The sequence below is a fragment of the Aquarana catesbeiana genome, linkage group LG02, assembly GCF_042186555.1.
Source record: "Aquarana catesbeiana isolate 2022-GZ linkage group LG02, ASM4218655v1, whole genome shotgun sequence".
In the NCBI taxonomy this organism is placed as follows: Eukaryota; Metazoa; Chordata; class Amphibia; order Anura; family Ranidae; genus Aquarana; species Aquarana catesbeiana.
Genome location: NC_133325.1, coordinates 358,293,528 through 358,307,551, shown reverse-complemented (window position 1 = coordinate 358,307,551; position 14,024 = coordinate 358,293,528). Strand labels below are relative to the sequence as shown.

At 43.5% G+C, this 14,024-nt stretch overlaps 1 protein-coding gene across 5 annotated transcripts in view; it reads left to right on the top strand.

The window, feature by feature from the left end:
• Positions 1-14,024, top strand: part of GTF2IRD1 (GTF2I repeat domain containing 1) — a 161,609-nt gene that overhangs the window by 58,188 nt on the left and 89,397 nt on the right. Inside the window, exon 2 of one of the 5 annotated variants that reach the window (XM_073615035.1) lies at positions 13,640-13,753. The exons of the other annotated variants lie outside the window; for them this stretch is intronic. Coding sequence (XP_073471136.1) covers positions 13,751-13,753 — 3 coding nt within the window. The 5' untranslated portion in view covers positions 13,640-13,750. The remainder of the gene's footprint in view (positions 1-13,639; positions 13,754-14,024) is intronic. 5 annotated transcript variants of the gene reach the window in all.

The following is a 14,024-nucleotide window of genomic DNA, read 5'->3' as shown; positions in this document are numbered from 1 at the left end:
CCTCTCAGAAATCCCTGTAGGGACAAGGGAGATGCAGGTGCAGTGTGGGATAGGGCATCATGTGGTAACCTGCACTGTGAACACCATCTGTGCCTGGGGGGAACAGATTCCGATCAGTGATCTTCCTGCAAATAAGAGAAAGGGGCAAAGCTGCCTATACTGCTGGGAGGAACTAGGGCCAACCTGAGTAGGTGACATGCAAAGAAGCTTGTAGAGGTAGAGCAGAGGTAGGGGATGGAGGAGAGTGATGCAGAGGTCAGAACCGAGGAGGGGTATTAGTGAGATGTGAACATCCTGTGAAAGAGAGCTGAACCCTTCACACTGTATATAGCACACTCCTAAACCCTGCACTCTGTGTGTAGCACACTCCTCAACCCTGCACTCTGTGCACAGCGCACCCCTGAACTCTGCCTATACGTTGCTCACCCCTGAACTCTGTTCTTCCCTGAACCCTGCACTCCGTACGTAGCCCTGGAAATATGCAGACACCATCAGATGGGAGCTCAATCAACATAGCTCAGGGAAACCCTTTTAACCACTGAAGGAACCCTAGGGTTCCACTGAACCCTTGTTGAAAAAAGCTGATCTTAAGATTTCCCCCCACAGTAAATTTTCTGCGGCTAGATGTTCTCAGTCTGATGGCCAGCATCATTCAACCCATTTCCCGGACCTGCCTAGTCTGTGGCAGTGAAACAAGAAGCAGCACAGTGATGAGTTAGTCTCTGTCATTCTCTTTTCTTCAACATGTTTCTACATGCATGTTCTTTTTCAGCATGCTTCTTGTTATTGTGTAAACTTCTAACCAACAGTAACTTCCAGTGCACACTACACAGTAAAAAGTCAATTACACAGTAATGATGATGATGGTATAGACACATGTCTCACAATACTCCTGTGTGATCACTGCAGGAAACACCTCTTTCACAATATGCTCAAACATTTGTAGAGATGGATCCAAAGCAGAGTAGGTCCTTTTGGTATCAGGGAGTTTGCGAGATGACGCAGCTACTTCAGAGCACTGGGACCTTACAAGCTGCAGAGAACACATAAGTATATGCTGTTGATACATATAGAAACAGAAAATCGGGGCCAGGATAGTCCCGGGATTGCCATCAAGGGGAGAATCAACAACGGGTTGCAATCAGTTATTTAGTTGTAAGCTTTATTGATGAATGAAAAGTTTGCCCTTAATCTTTCTGACCGAAGGGGCGACTTTGATACTGTGCTCCTGAGGAAAGAAAAATTATGGATCTTCAGGCTTCAGACTCTCCAGCCAAAGGGCCTTAATACAGAGTTAAGCCTGAAAGTCTTTTTGGAACCCTAAGGTGGGAGCCTCTCTTATGGCTCTGGAATGGTGCAACTGGAGTTGACTACAGTTAGCACACTCCTTGTATTGCCATGTACCACATTTAACCATTGATTCATTATTTTACAGGTACCCTCTCTGTTTACTCCAGCCAGCTGTCCCTCTGCCCACATGATGTACCTTGTTCCTTCAGGAGACCATGACCATTGATGGTAGCCAGGTTTTTTAGTCAGTGATTCTCATGTAGAAATATAGATACCTTCCATTATATTTAAATGTATCATCATTATCTGATGCTGGGGCGAGTATTACAAAAATGTTTAATTCTAACCTTGGAGGAAGACTTAGGTCAGGCTTCCCCTCTTTTTGGGGTTAACCTGCATTCACTCACCTGTTTTTGTTTCAAATGAACTGTAGTTTTAAGTTGTCACCACAAGATGACGGTATGCAATATATTTGCGTTTTAAATCTGATTGGCTAAGAGGCCCTATTTAAAAACTGTGTTCACATACGCAGAACATCCAGATGAAGTTCTTGTTTAAAGCACGAAACGCGTTGGCGTAGTGATGCTATAGACGCTGGCTGATCCCCTAGCTCCTGATTAGCTGTATATCCATGTCAGCAAGGTGATTCCTTGCATCAAAATTCCCGAGGACAAGTTTTGCTGTTAAACCTACCTGAGAGCATCTCATACTGGTCATCATAGCGTTGCCCTCTGGAGTTTGAACTGGAAGCAATTGGATTAACTGCTTTCCACACAACGAGTGATCACTGTGTCAGGTACATGGAACCTGCTAAGTCTGAACTACTTTGGCTTATGATTCATTGGCGCTTGACATAAGGAAGGGGCACATACAGTGGCCAAGCAGCTGCGACATAGGAAGGGTAAGACCCCCTCACGGACTCTTGCTAATACTTTATATGTGTCTCTCTATGCACTCATATGCCTAAACTGTCTGTTGACCAATGTACTAACTGACACGAACTATAGAGGACCCAGGAACCATACTACCGGCAATGGCCCTCACGGTTTTGGCCCACCATCATTGAACGGAACACATTTGGTCCTAGTGTGCTATGCTCTATGACTCAATTATTGGAGACTTATATGCTACATGTGTGGTTAAACAAACCAGTATCAGATCTGTATCCATCTTTGAATGACCAGTCCCGTTGCTAATATATTGATCTATATACAATTGAACAGCAGTAACGGGAAGCAGCTCTTTGTTCATACTGTTTTTCACTATTATTGCATTAAAGCCCTAGTTAGGGCATAATCTATACCAGTGATTTGGGATACTTGAAACTTGGTGCTACGCATAAAGGACTTAAAATTTTTTTTCCATCAACACTTTTTGATTTATACTATACTTTAGATTTAGAATTTTTCTACTCAGGATCAGTGGGGGTGATCTTCTGTCCAGCGTCTTTTTTAAACAATACAACGTTGTTTTTTCTATGGTTCATAGTGTGCTTTTTATCATTGCTAGTTGATATTGTGTAGGAATGTGTCCCACTTTGGCGGCCCTTGTGCTGCACTAGTGGGACTTTATCTTTTATATACTTTTCATTCATCAATAAAGCTTACAATTAAATAACTGATTGCATCCCGTTGTTGATTCTCCCCTTGATGGCAATCCCGGGACTATCCTGGTCTCGATTTCTTGTTTCTATATGTGTTAAGTTTTGCTACTAGGGAGATAGGCCGTCTTTAAGTGACGAATCGGCCTATCTGTTATTGTCTGATTGCTACAGGTGGATTCAAGTAATTTTGTACTATCTATATGCTGTTGATACCATTTCCATTCTGTGTATAGTATGTTAAATATACCTGCTTACACACAGAGGAGGAGATGTGTACATGACAGTGTGGTGCTTGGCTAACAATAAATATGGCAATAGGGCAACAGCATATGGATGCATTAACACAGCACTGAGCCCCCGTGTATGACTGATACATTCTTGGAGAGGAAAAACACTACCCAAGCTATTCCATGTGTTATGGCTTCTTGAAAGAATACAATTTTGATAGTCATTACAGAGACACCTATGAATATGTATATCACCCCAGGGAGGGGCTGTTGTGGACAACAGATGAATATAGGCAGTGGACACGATGTTCTCCATATGTGAAATTCTCTTCTCATATACAGAGATACACGCACAACAGCATGGGACTTTGTCAGTAAGAACAACAGTGCTAGAGCTCATGGATCTGCCAAGACAGTTTTGAACACCGCTATGTGATTAATACATTTTTGAAGATGAAATGATACCTTACCTAGTCATTTCATACACAATGGGGTTTTGAATGAACATGAAAGGGGCCACTTTACTACATTGATAGCCATCACACAGATTTTTATGAGTATGGATATTATCCCAAGGAGGGTATTGGCATATTGTATTACTTGCTAAGCTCATATATTGTTGCTCAGATACCATATTTTATATGCAAAGCAGAAAAGGAATTATTCAATGTGTTCTAGACCCAAGATGTTCTTGCATATCTGTCTGAACAGTGTTAAAGTACTGTATATATAACCCTCACCTTGTAAAACAACCTATTCAGTTTAAAATAGAAATGAAAGGCAAAACATTTGTGTATAGATATGAAAAATTATAAAATATTCCCCTTTTTTTGATAAGTGATCAGATACCCTCTGTTTTCAGCAGAATAGGGAGCTCAGAGAGCTAGGGGAGGAGAAACAGGGACAGGGGAGTCTTATAAGTGAATGGCTATGCAAGGAGTTGCTTGTCAGTACATGTCTGATCATTGGAGGAGAGCAGGCTGAGTTCCCAGCACAGCTAGAGAACTGACAACGCTTATGCCTAGTGTGGTCAGTTTTTAATAGGAAAGCAGAGGAACTGGCAGAAACACAAGGGACTTCATACAAAGGAAGCAAGACAAAGAGAAAAGGATACCTTTTCATACAAGTACATGGTACAGCAGACACATATGAAATGTTGGGTTTACGTATTTTTTAATCATTAAAGACTACAAACCATAGGATGCTCTTATGTTTAAAGTGTTTGCCATTTTTGACATAAAAAGCTCCATACAGATGGATGTATATCAAAATTTCTTACAAGATTGAAAATAATGTGGAAAGTCAAATTTTTTACATAGCGTGCACACTTGGACTGTGTCAGCATATCTTTTACACTAGAAGTGTTTCCTATATATATATATATTTATAGGATGTCAGTTAGTCATTTAACATGCTTGGTGATGGATGCAGCTTGCTTTAATGATCATTTGTGATGCATTGAGATATGTCGGGCAGTTAGTGGGTAGTTTGTCTATGGTAGCCCATTAAATCAAGTTAGGATTTTTATGTTTCCTATAGTTTTACAGCGTTAGATGCCACGCAAATAGGAAGTTGTTAGAGCTCACCCATATGTTACTTATCACAAGACCAGTTAAAAACTGTTAACTTATCATATAGGTGCACATCTTTGCCAGGCAGTGACTGCATCTACACATACAGTCATTTAGCAACTCCATTATCTTTCCTGTGCAATTTTTAAAGCGGATCTAAACCCAAAAACAAAAATGGAATATATTGCAGCTTACCAGTCCTGTGATGTGGTGGCTGCATTGGTTTTCTTTGTTCAGGCTCCCCCCTGAGGGCCCTTATTTTCACCTGGTGAACTAGCCAGTAGCACACGTCCTGTTCTAGGGTGTGGCGTATCTATGGAAGAGCAGTGTAGCCACACTTGGACAGCAGCATTGTCAATCTGTGGGAAGGGTAGTAACATTAGATGGACTAGTAGACTTAGATGGACTTTACATAAGTGACTAACAAATTAAAGGATATCTAAAGAATTGTTTTTTTTTTTTTTTTTTAAACAAACATGTCATACTTGCCTTCTCTGTGCAGTTGATTTTGCACAGAGTGGCCCTGATCCTCCTCTTCTGGGGTCCCTCGGTGGTGCTCCTGGCTCCTCCTCTCCTCGACTGTCCCGTTGGAGAGCAGCTCTCCCTTGGGGCACTCATGCGGGTGAGCTCCCGTGTCCTGCTGCTGCGTCTATTGACACAGACAAGGACTCGACCCCACGCCCCCCAGCTCCCGCGTCATTGGATTTGATTGACAGCAGCAGGAGCCAATGGCTGCGCTGCTATCAGTCAATCCAATCAGGACCCGAGACACCGACTGGAGCTGGTGTGCTCGTCCCCGTCGCTGGAAAGACCGGGTCTAGGTAAGTAAAATGGGGGCTCTGGGGGGCAGCTGCATCACAGAAGGTTTTTCACCTTAATGCATATAGTGTATTAAGGTGAAAAACCTTGAGGGTTTGCAACCCCTTTAAAGCACCCAAAAACTTTGGAATATTGGACTTTACTGGTACCCAGAGAGAGACATGCACACCTTTTTTAGTAAAAAATAAAAAATGTTATTACAAAAAATGTAAAAACAATAATACCATGTATTCATGCTATCATAGAACACTATTCGCCATATTGAAACACCAACATATCTTTGCTATATATTTTTCACAAGGTCAAAGCGTTTCGCATAGTCGCTTCCTCAGGACCTCAATATCTTGTCAGCAAAGAAAATGGCCTATCCAAAAGAAAAAATGAGTAGTCAATACATTAACATATATCATAGATCTAGGCAGCATGCTGCGTCCTATATACAGTATACTGCTTAGATATCTGATATAATCATTTCTTTTACTATACAAAATGTTAGATCATCTGCATATTTTTGCATTTATAATTTGTACTCTATAACTGTATCTAACTGATTTCAAAACTAATCATTTAAAGTCAGAATGAAAATGTAGTTTTGAAGACAGAAGTGTTACCTGTATAGGTCAGAAGTAGTTCTTAGAAAACATATTACCAAGAAAAAAACACTGGTCCAGTTCATAACATATTTTTTTTTGTCTTTTGGCATTACATGTCAGTCTTACGTAGTATGGTACTTAGAATATACACAAAATTTTGAGTGTTTTATTTCAATCCATTAAATCCATTAACTGCATTGCATTGGCAAGTTGAATCAGATCTTCTAACTCTAATTTGATTGCATTCTTAGGAGCCAAGAACTTTGTCACCAGAGCACAATAACCATGCTTTATGCCAGTAAATGGCCTGTTAACCTAAAGGAATTTGTTGAGTAATTCACAAATCTAAAGGGTAATGGTTATCTAATAAATAAAATCAATACAGCTGTGATAAATATGTATTGTATCTGAATAGTCATGCAGAGCACTGGCTCTGCTCGGGTACCCCCACAGCAAAATGTTTGCTCGTGGGGCAGGAGGGAGGGGCCAGGAGCACCACGAGGGACCCAAGAAAAGGAGGATGAGAGCTACTCTGTGCAAATCCACTGCACAGAACAGGTAAGTATGACATGTTTGTTATTTTTTGAAAGGAAAAAACGTGCCTTTAATATCACTTTAAAAATCACATTGTATGCAAAACAAGAGGGAAAAAAGGTTGAAAATATACAAAACTGGATTAGCCAATCATTTAACCTAAATTTATACAAATATATACAGTATCTCACAAAAGTGAATACACCCTCACATATTTGTAAATATTTTATTATCTTTTCATGTGACAACACTGAAGAAATGACACTTTGCTACAATGTAAAGTAGTGAGTGTACAGCTTGTATAACAGTGTAAATTTGCTGTCCCCTCAAAATAACTCAACACACAGCCATTAATGTCTAAACCGCTGGCAACAAAAGTGAGTACACCCCTAAGTGAAATATGAATGATAGATTTGGAAGCACATGGAGAATGTTACAAGGAGGCAGAAAAACACAGTAAGTAGTGGATGTATATGGATTACATTTGGAGAATAAGGATATCATTTAGGCCTGTTCAGATCTCGCAATTTGAGATCACAGGCAGAATAGCCGCGATTCTGCCTGCAATCCCAAATTGCAACAGAATGCATGACGCACTTTTGGGTGCCATTATTCTTTAATGGCACCCTAAACGTGATACGATTCTGACACAATCTTTAGCATAACACAAGTTTTAAAAACACGCTGCGCTTGTTGCCCAAAAAGGAACAAGAGCTTCTTTATGGGCGAAAAAATGCGCATAGGGCAGCCCATGATGTGAATGGGCTGCCCTACGTGCAACGCGCAAAATCACGTGCGCATCACACAACCAAAATCGCGAGCGGAAACACTTGTTCCCACTACGCAAAAGTGCGAATGCAGCTTTAGTGTCAATTTAAAGCCTAAGTTTAGTCCAACATTTTATTATTTTTTTTAAAGTGTAACATGTTCTACTTTTGTTGACTGCACTGGCTCTGGTGTGAACTAGGGCCATTGGAATCCATATAAAACACTGTCCATGTTTTGATGCAGGATAAAAATGGACTGGACTGTGTCTGGTATAAACAAAAAAAATGAAATATTTTGTGCTGTGAGCCCTGTTTCCTTAAGTCTAGAGCACATGTTCAGGAAATCCTTTGAAAAATACCACTTTTGAAGCGATTGTACGATAATCTGATCATTAGTACACAGCTTTTGAGAGCCAATCACGACACTGAATGGACAAACACAAAAATGTTTCTCATACGATATCAGAACAAACGATTTTTGTTTAACCACTTAAAGACCAGCCACCGCAGTTGTACTGCGCCAGGTTGGCTCTATTACACGAATCACCATCATTGTACATAGGGAAGCACCGAATGGGTTTTTTGGTGCCGAAACCGATACCGAAAATAAATCTTCCTTGATCCCGAAAACCGAAACCGATACCGAAACAACACTGATACCGAAAGTGACTGTTTTTAAAAATATTTTTATACAGGAGATGGTCAGCGACTGGGGACATGGTACAGGAGATGGTCAGAGACTGCAGAGATGGTCAGGAGATGGTCAGAGACTGTGGACATGGTACAGGAGATAGTCAGAGACTGAGGACATTGTACAGGAGATGGTCAGAGACTGCAGACATACTACAGGAGATGGTCAGAGACTGAGGACATGGTGCAGGAGATGGTCAGAGACTGTGGACATGGTACAGGAGATGGTCAGAGACTGTGGACATGGTACAGGAGATGGTCAGAGACTGGGGACATGGTACAGGAGATGGTCAGAGACTGTGGACATGGTACAGGAGATAGTCAGAGACTGAGGACATTGTACAGGAGATGGTCAGAGACTGCAGACATACTACAGGAGATGGTCAGAGACTGAGGACATGGTGCAGGAGATGGTCAGAGACTGTGGACATGGTACAGGAGATGGTCAGAGACTGGGGACATGGTACAGGAGATGGTCAGAGACTGGGGTCATGGTACAGGAGATGGTCAGAGACTGGGGTCATGGTACAGGAGATGGTTTGAGACTGAGGACATGGTGCAGGAGATGGTCAGAGACTGGGGACATGGTGCAGGAGATGGTCAGAGACTGCAGACATGGTACAGGAGATGGTCAGAGACTGGGGACATGGTGCAGGAGATGGTCAGAGACTGCGGACATGGTACAGGAGATGGTCAGAGACTGAGGACACGGTGCAGGAAATGGTCAGAGACTGCAGACATGATACAGGAGATGGTCAGAGACTGCAGACATGATACAGGAGATGGTCAGAGACTGCAGATATGGTACAGGAGATGGTCAGGGACTGGGGACATGGTCAGAGAGTCAGAGACTGCAGACATGATACAAGAGATCAATGCAGCCTCAACAGTGCCCGTCAGATGCAGCCAGCAAGTGTCCCTATTGCAGCCAGTGTCCCCAGTAGTGCAGCCAGTGTTCCCAGTAGTGCAGCGCAGCCAGTGTCCCCAGTAGTGCAGCCAGTGTCCCCAGTAGTGCAGCCAGTGTCCCCAGTAGTGCAGCCAGTGTTCCCAGTAGTGCAGCCAGTGTCCCCAGTAGTGCAGCCAGTGTTCCCAGTAGTGCAGCGCAGCCAGTGTCCCCAGTAGTGCAGCCAGTGTCCCCAGTAGTGCAGCCAGTGTCCCCAGTAGTGCAGCCAGTGTTCCCAGTAGTGCAGCCAGTGTCCCCAGTAGTGCAGCCAGTGTTCCCAGTAGTGCAGCGCAGCCAGTGTCCCCAGTAGTGCAGCCAGTGTCCCCAGTAGTGCAGCCAGTGTCCCCAGTAGGGCAGCCAGTGTTCCCAGTAGTGCAGCGCAGCCAGTGTCCCCAGTAGTGCAGCCAGTGTCCCCAGTAGTGCAGCCAGTGTCCCCAGTAGGGCAGCCAGTGTCCCCAGTAGGGCAGCCAGTGTCCCCATTGCAGCGTAGCCAGTGTCCCCAGTAGTGCAGCCAGTGTCCCCAGTAGTGCAGCCAGTGTCCCCAGTAGTGCAGCCAGTGTCCCCAGTAGTGCAGCCAGTGTCCCCAGTAGTGCAGCCAGTATCCCCAGTAGGGCAGCCAGTGTCCCCAGTAGGGCAGCCAGTGTCCCCATTGCAGCGTAGCCAGTGTCCCCAGTAGTGCAGCCAGTGTCCCCAGTAGTGCAGCCAGTGTCCCCATTGCAGCCAGTGAGGGGAGAGGAGAGCCGCCGCCTGTTTGATTACGGCGCGCAGCAGGGAACACACAGCTATTGAAATGAAAGCTGTGATGTTCCCGGCGCTGTAATCAAACAGGCAGCGGAGGTGGCTCACCCCCCTTTCAACAATATAGGAAGCCCCCCTGATAGGTGGCACCAGGGGCGGGGGCGGAGCCCCACTCCCCGCCCAGGCCCCGCCCCATTTTCGGCACCAGTATCGGCAAAAATTCTCTTTCGACTTTTTGCCGAAAGGGCCATTTTCTGCCGATATGTTTCGGTGGCCGAAATTTCAGTGCATCCCTAATTGTACGTCACTTCGTGTAATAGATATAGCGGCTGCGTGCCTGCAGCACTGCCCCAGAGCCCGTGCACATGGCCGACGGGTGCGATGTCCGCCGGCCACCCCGATCGCTCCACACAAAGGCAGAACGAGGATCTGCCAGTGTAAACACAGCGCATCCCCGTTCTGACAGGGGAGCCGAGAGTGATCGTCTGTTCCTAGTGATTTGGAACAGCGATCTCTCTCCTCTTCCAGTCAACCCAGCCCCCATACAGTTAGTAACTCCTCCCAGGGAATACATTTAACCCTGTTAACCCCTTCCCTGCCAGTGCCATTTATACAGTAATCAGTGCATTTTTATAATATCGATCGCTGTATAATTGTCACTGGTCCCAAAAAAGTGTCAAAAGTGTCCGATCTGTCCACCGCAATGTGGCAGTCCTGCTAAAATACGCAGATCGCCGCTGTTACTAGTAAAAAAATAAGAATAAAAATGCCATAAATATATCCCCTATTTTGTAGACACTATAAGTTTTGCGCAAACCAATCATTATACGCTTATTGAGATTTATTTTTACCAAAAATATGTAGAATACATATTGGCCTAAACAGAGGAAGAAATTAGTTTATATATATATATTTATTTATTTAATTTTTTTTTTGGGGGGGGGGGGGTATTTATTATAGCAAAAAGTAAAAAATATTGTTTTTTTTTGTTTTGTTTTTCAAAATTGTTGCTTTTTTTGTTTATAGCGCAAAGAAATAAAAACCGCAGAGGTGATCAAATACCACCAAAAGAAAGCTCTATTTGTTGGAAAAAAAGGACGCCAATTTTGCTTGGGTACAGTGTCGCACGACTGTGCAATTTTGAGTTAAAGCGACGCAGTACCATATCGTAAAAAAGGGCCTGGTCATTAAGGGGGTAAATCCTTCCGGTCCTTAAGTGGTTAATCAGTACAGAATTCATATGCAGAAAAAATCGGAAGAGCAAGACCACACATGCTCGGAAACAAAATAATACATTACAATACAATACAATATAACACATTACAAGTTGTATTCTGTCGTAGGAGAATTTACATCTGTTTAGTAACCTCTTCATTTTCGATATAAGACTAAAAAAATATGGACGATCATTCGCCCGATACTCTCATTGTGTGTACGAGGCTTTAACCTTCAAAAATGAAAGTCAAAACCCAGCAGCCCCCACCACAGATCCTGATCTGATATAGATCTTTCTGGTAATTAGGTTTACTTGACACCATGGCAGAGCGAGGGACTGCAGTGAAACATGACCATTGATTCTGTCTTTACCTCAGCAGGTTACCACAGCCATTGTGTAGAAATGTACATACAGTTTTCAGTTTCATTTCTTGGCCAGCTGTAGTTACTTGCTATACCTCAAATATTTGGGTCACTGCCAAGTTTAAAGTGTAAGTTCACCTTTTCAGAAGAAAATGAATAGGTGAACTAACACTCTCCACCCTTCTTACCTTTGCGGTCCCCACTGTACTTACTATCGTGGGTGATGAGTTGTCAGTGTCCTCACAGCCAGTGCAGCAATCCAAGGATTTGAAATCCCAGGCAGGTGTGAAAAAATGCTGTAAATTAACCACTTCAATACCAGGCACTTACACCCCCTTCCTGCTAGAGCCAATTTTCAGTGCTGTCAATATTTAAATGACAATTGTGTGGTCATGCTACACTGTACCCAAACTAAGTTTTTACCATTTTGTTCCCACAAATAGAAGCTCTCTTTTGTGGTATTTGATCACGTTGGCGGTTTTTATTTTTTGCTAAACAAATAAAAAAAGACCAAAAATCTGGAAAAAATTTTTTTTTCTTTTGTTTCTGTTATAAATATTTGTAAATAAGTAAGTTTCTTCCTTCACTGTTGGGCACTGATAAGCTGCACTGACAGGCTCTGATAAGGCGGCACCGATGAGGTGGCACCAATGAGATGGCACTGATGGGCACTGATAGGCGGCACTGATGGGTGACACTGATATGCAGCACTGATGGGCATTGATAGGCGGCACTGATGGGCACTCATAGGTGGCAATGTTGGGCACTGATAGGCGACACTGATGGGCACTGAAAGGCTGCACTGATGGGTACTTATGGGTGGCACTGATAGACGGCACTGATGGGCACTAATGGGCACTGAAAGGTGGCACTGATGGGCACTGATGGCTGGCACTGATAGACTGCACTGATATACATCACTAGTGGCACTGGCACTGGCAGGCATATTTAATTGCCACTGATTGGTAGCTGCCTGGGTACTGATTGGAAGCTGCCTGGGCACTGATTGGCATATCCCTGGTGGTCTAGGGTGGCATACATGGCGGTCCAGTGTGGTGGCCATCCCTTGTGGTCCTAGCGGCATCCTGGTGGTCCTGGGTGGGCATCCGATGGGGGGCTGCGCTGATAAACAACCAGCACAGACCCCCCCCTGTCAGGGGAGCAACTGATCGGTTCTCCTCTACTCGTGTCTGTCAGACGCAAGTGAGGTAGCTGATCAAAGGCTCTTCCTGTTTACATTGTGATCAGCCGTGGTTGGACACGGCTGATCACATGGTAAAGAGCATCCGTCAGAGGCTCTTTACCGAGATCAGTGGTTCGGTGTGTCAGACTGACACACCGCACCACCGATCGCCACAATGCATGCCCCCACGGGCACGCAGCGGCTGTTATCCTGAAGGACGTCATATGATGCTCAGTCAGGATAACTGAACCACCGCCTGGCCGTCATTCTGCTATAGGGCGGGCAGGAAGTGGTTAAGAACGCTTTCAGAAATAGAAGCGTTAACAGTTTATCTTTATCAATTAACAAACTGCAAAGTAAATGAACAGAAAAGAAATCCAAATCAATATTTGGTGTGACCACCCTTTATCTTCAAAACAGCATCAATTCTTCAATGGGAATGCAGGCTGCACCTTTTGTCCCTCCCCCAGAATACATAAATACCTATATAATAAATATTGTGACACACACCCTGTTTTTGGGCATAGTTTTGGCCGCGGCACATTTATTGGTATAAATAATTTATTATTAATCAATAAATAAATAAAATAAAATACATAACCACAAGTCCCCCTTTTATTGAAAGGGTGACAATACCACATAAAGTGCCTTGCGACAAAGGGTGGGGAGCTCGCTGTACCGACGCTGGTTCACTGACAAATTGCCTCAACTGACTACTGTTTATATAATAAGCACCAATCCTTCCAGAAGGTTCTGCTAGGTCACATGGTACACTCTATTCCCACCAAAACACATGTCTGAAATTTTAAAGGGCCAGCATCTCTACATTTTTATCACCTATTTAAATATAGTTAAAAACTAGGGGGGGGGCGGCCACATGCCCTTGACCCTGGGTTCATATTCTTTCGCCCTCTTTTGACATTCTAGGCACACTTGCACAGTTTGGTGCACATGTGGTATCCCCTGAGTATGGGGATAGAACATGTGCACCAAATCCAATGAGCACCTTCAGGCCTTCTAGGGAGATGTATTACTTTTAATTTTCTGACTACCTATCACATTTCCCTTTGGGATAATCATAATTTCCTTTTGGGATTATTAAGGTATTCTGAACCTGAATAATTTTGGAGGCCCTGGAGCACCAGGACAGTGGAAACACCCACAAAATTACCACATTTTGGAAAGAAAACACCCCAATATATTTTTTAAGAGGCATGGTGAGTACTAAGAGAAGATTAAAATGTGTTTTATTACACAAAGTTGTCAAGTTAATCATATATTTCTCACACAGAGCATAGGCATACTTAAAAAAGTGTGAGATTAACCAATTGTATTAAAGCCAATATACTGTCATGGTCACCTCTATACAAGTGATCAGAGATTATAGTGTGGTGTAGCATCACCTATAGCAGTCCCAGTTCTTATAAGCCAAGCAAGCCTAGTCTACTGGTACATGGCTACCCCCAGGAATGTCATGTTCACTGACCA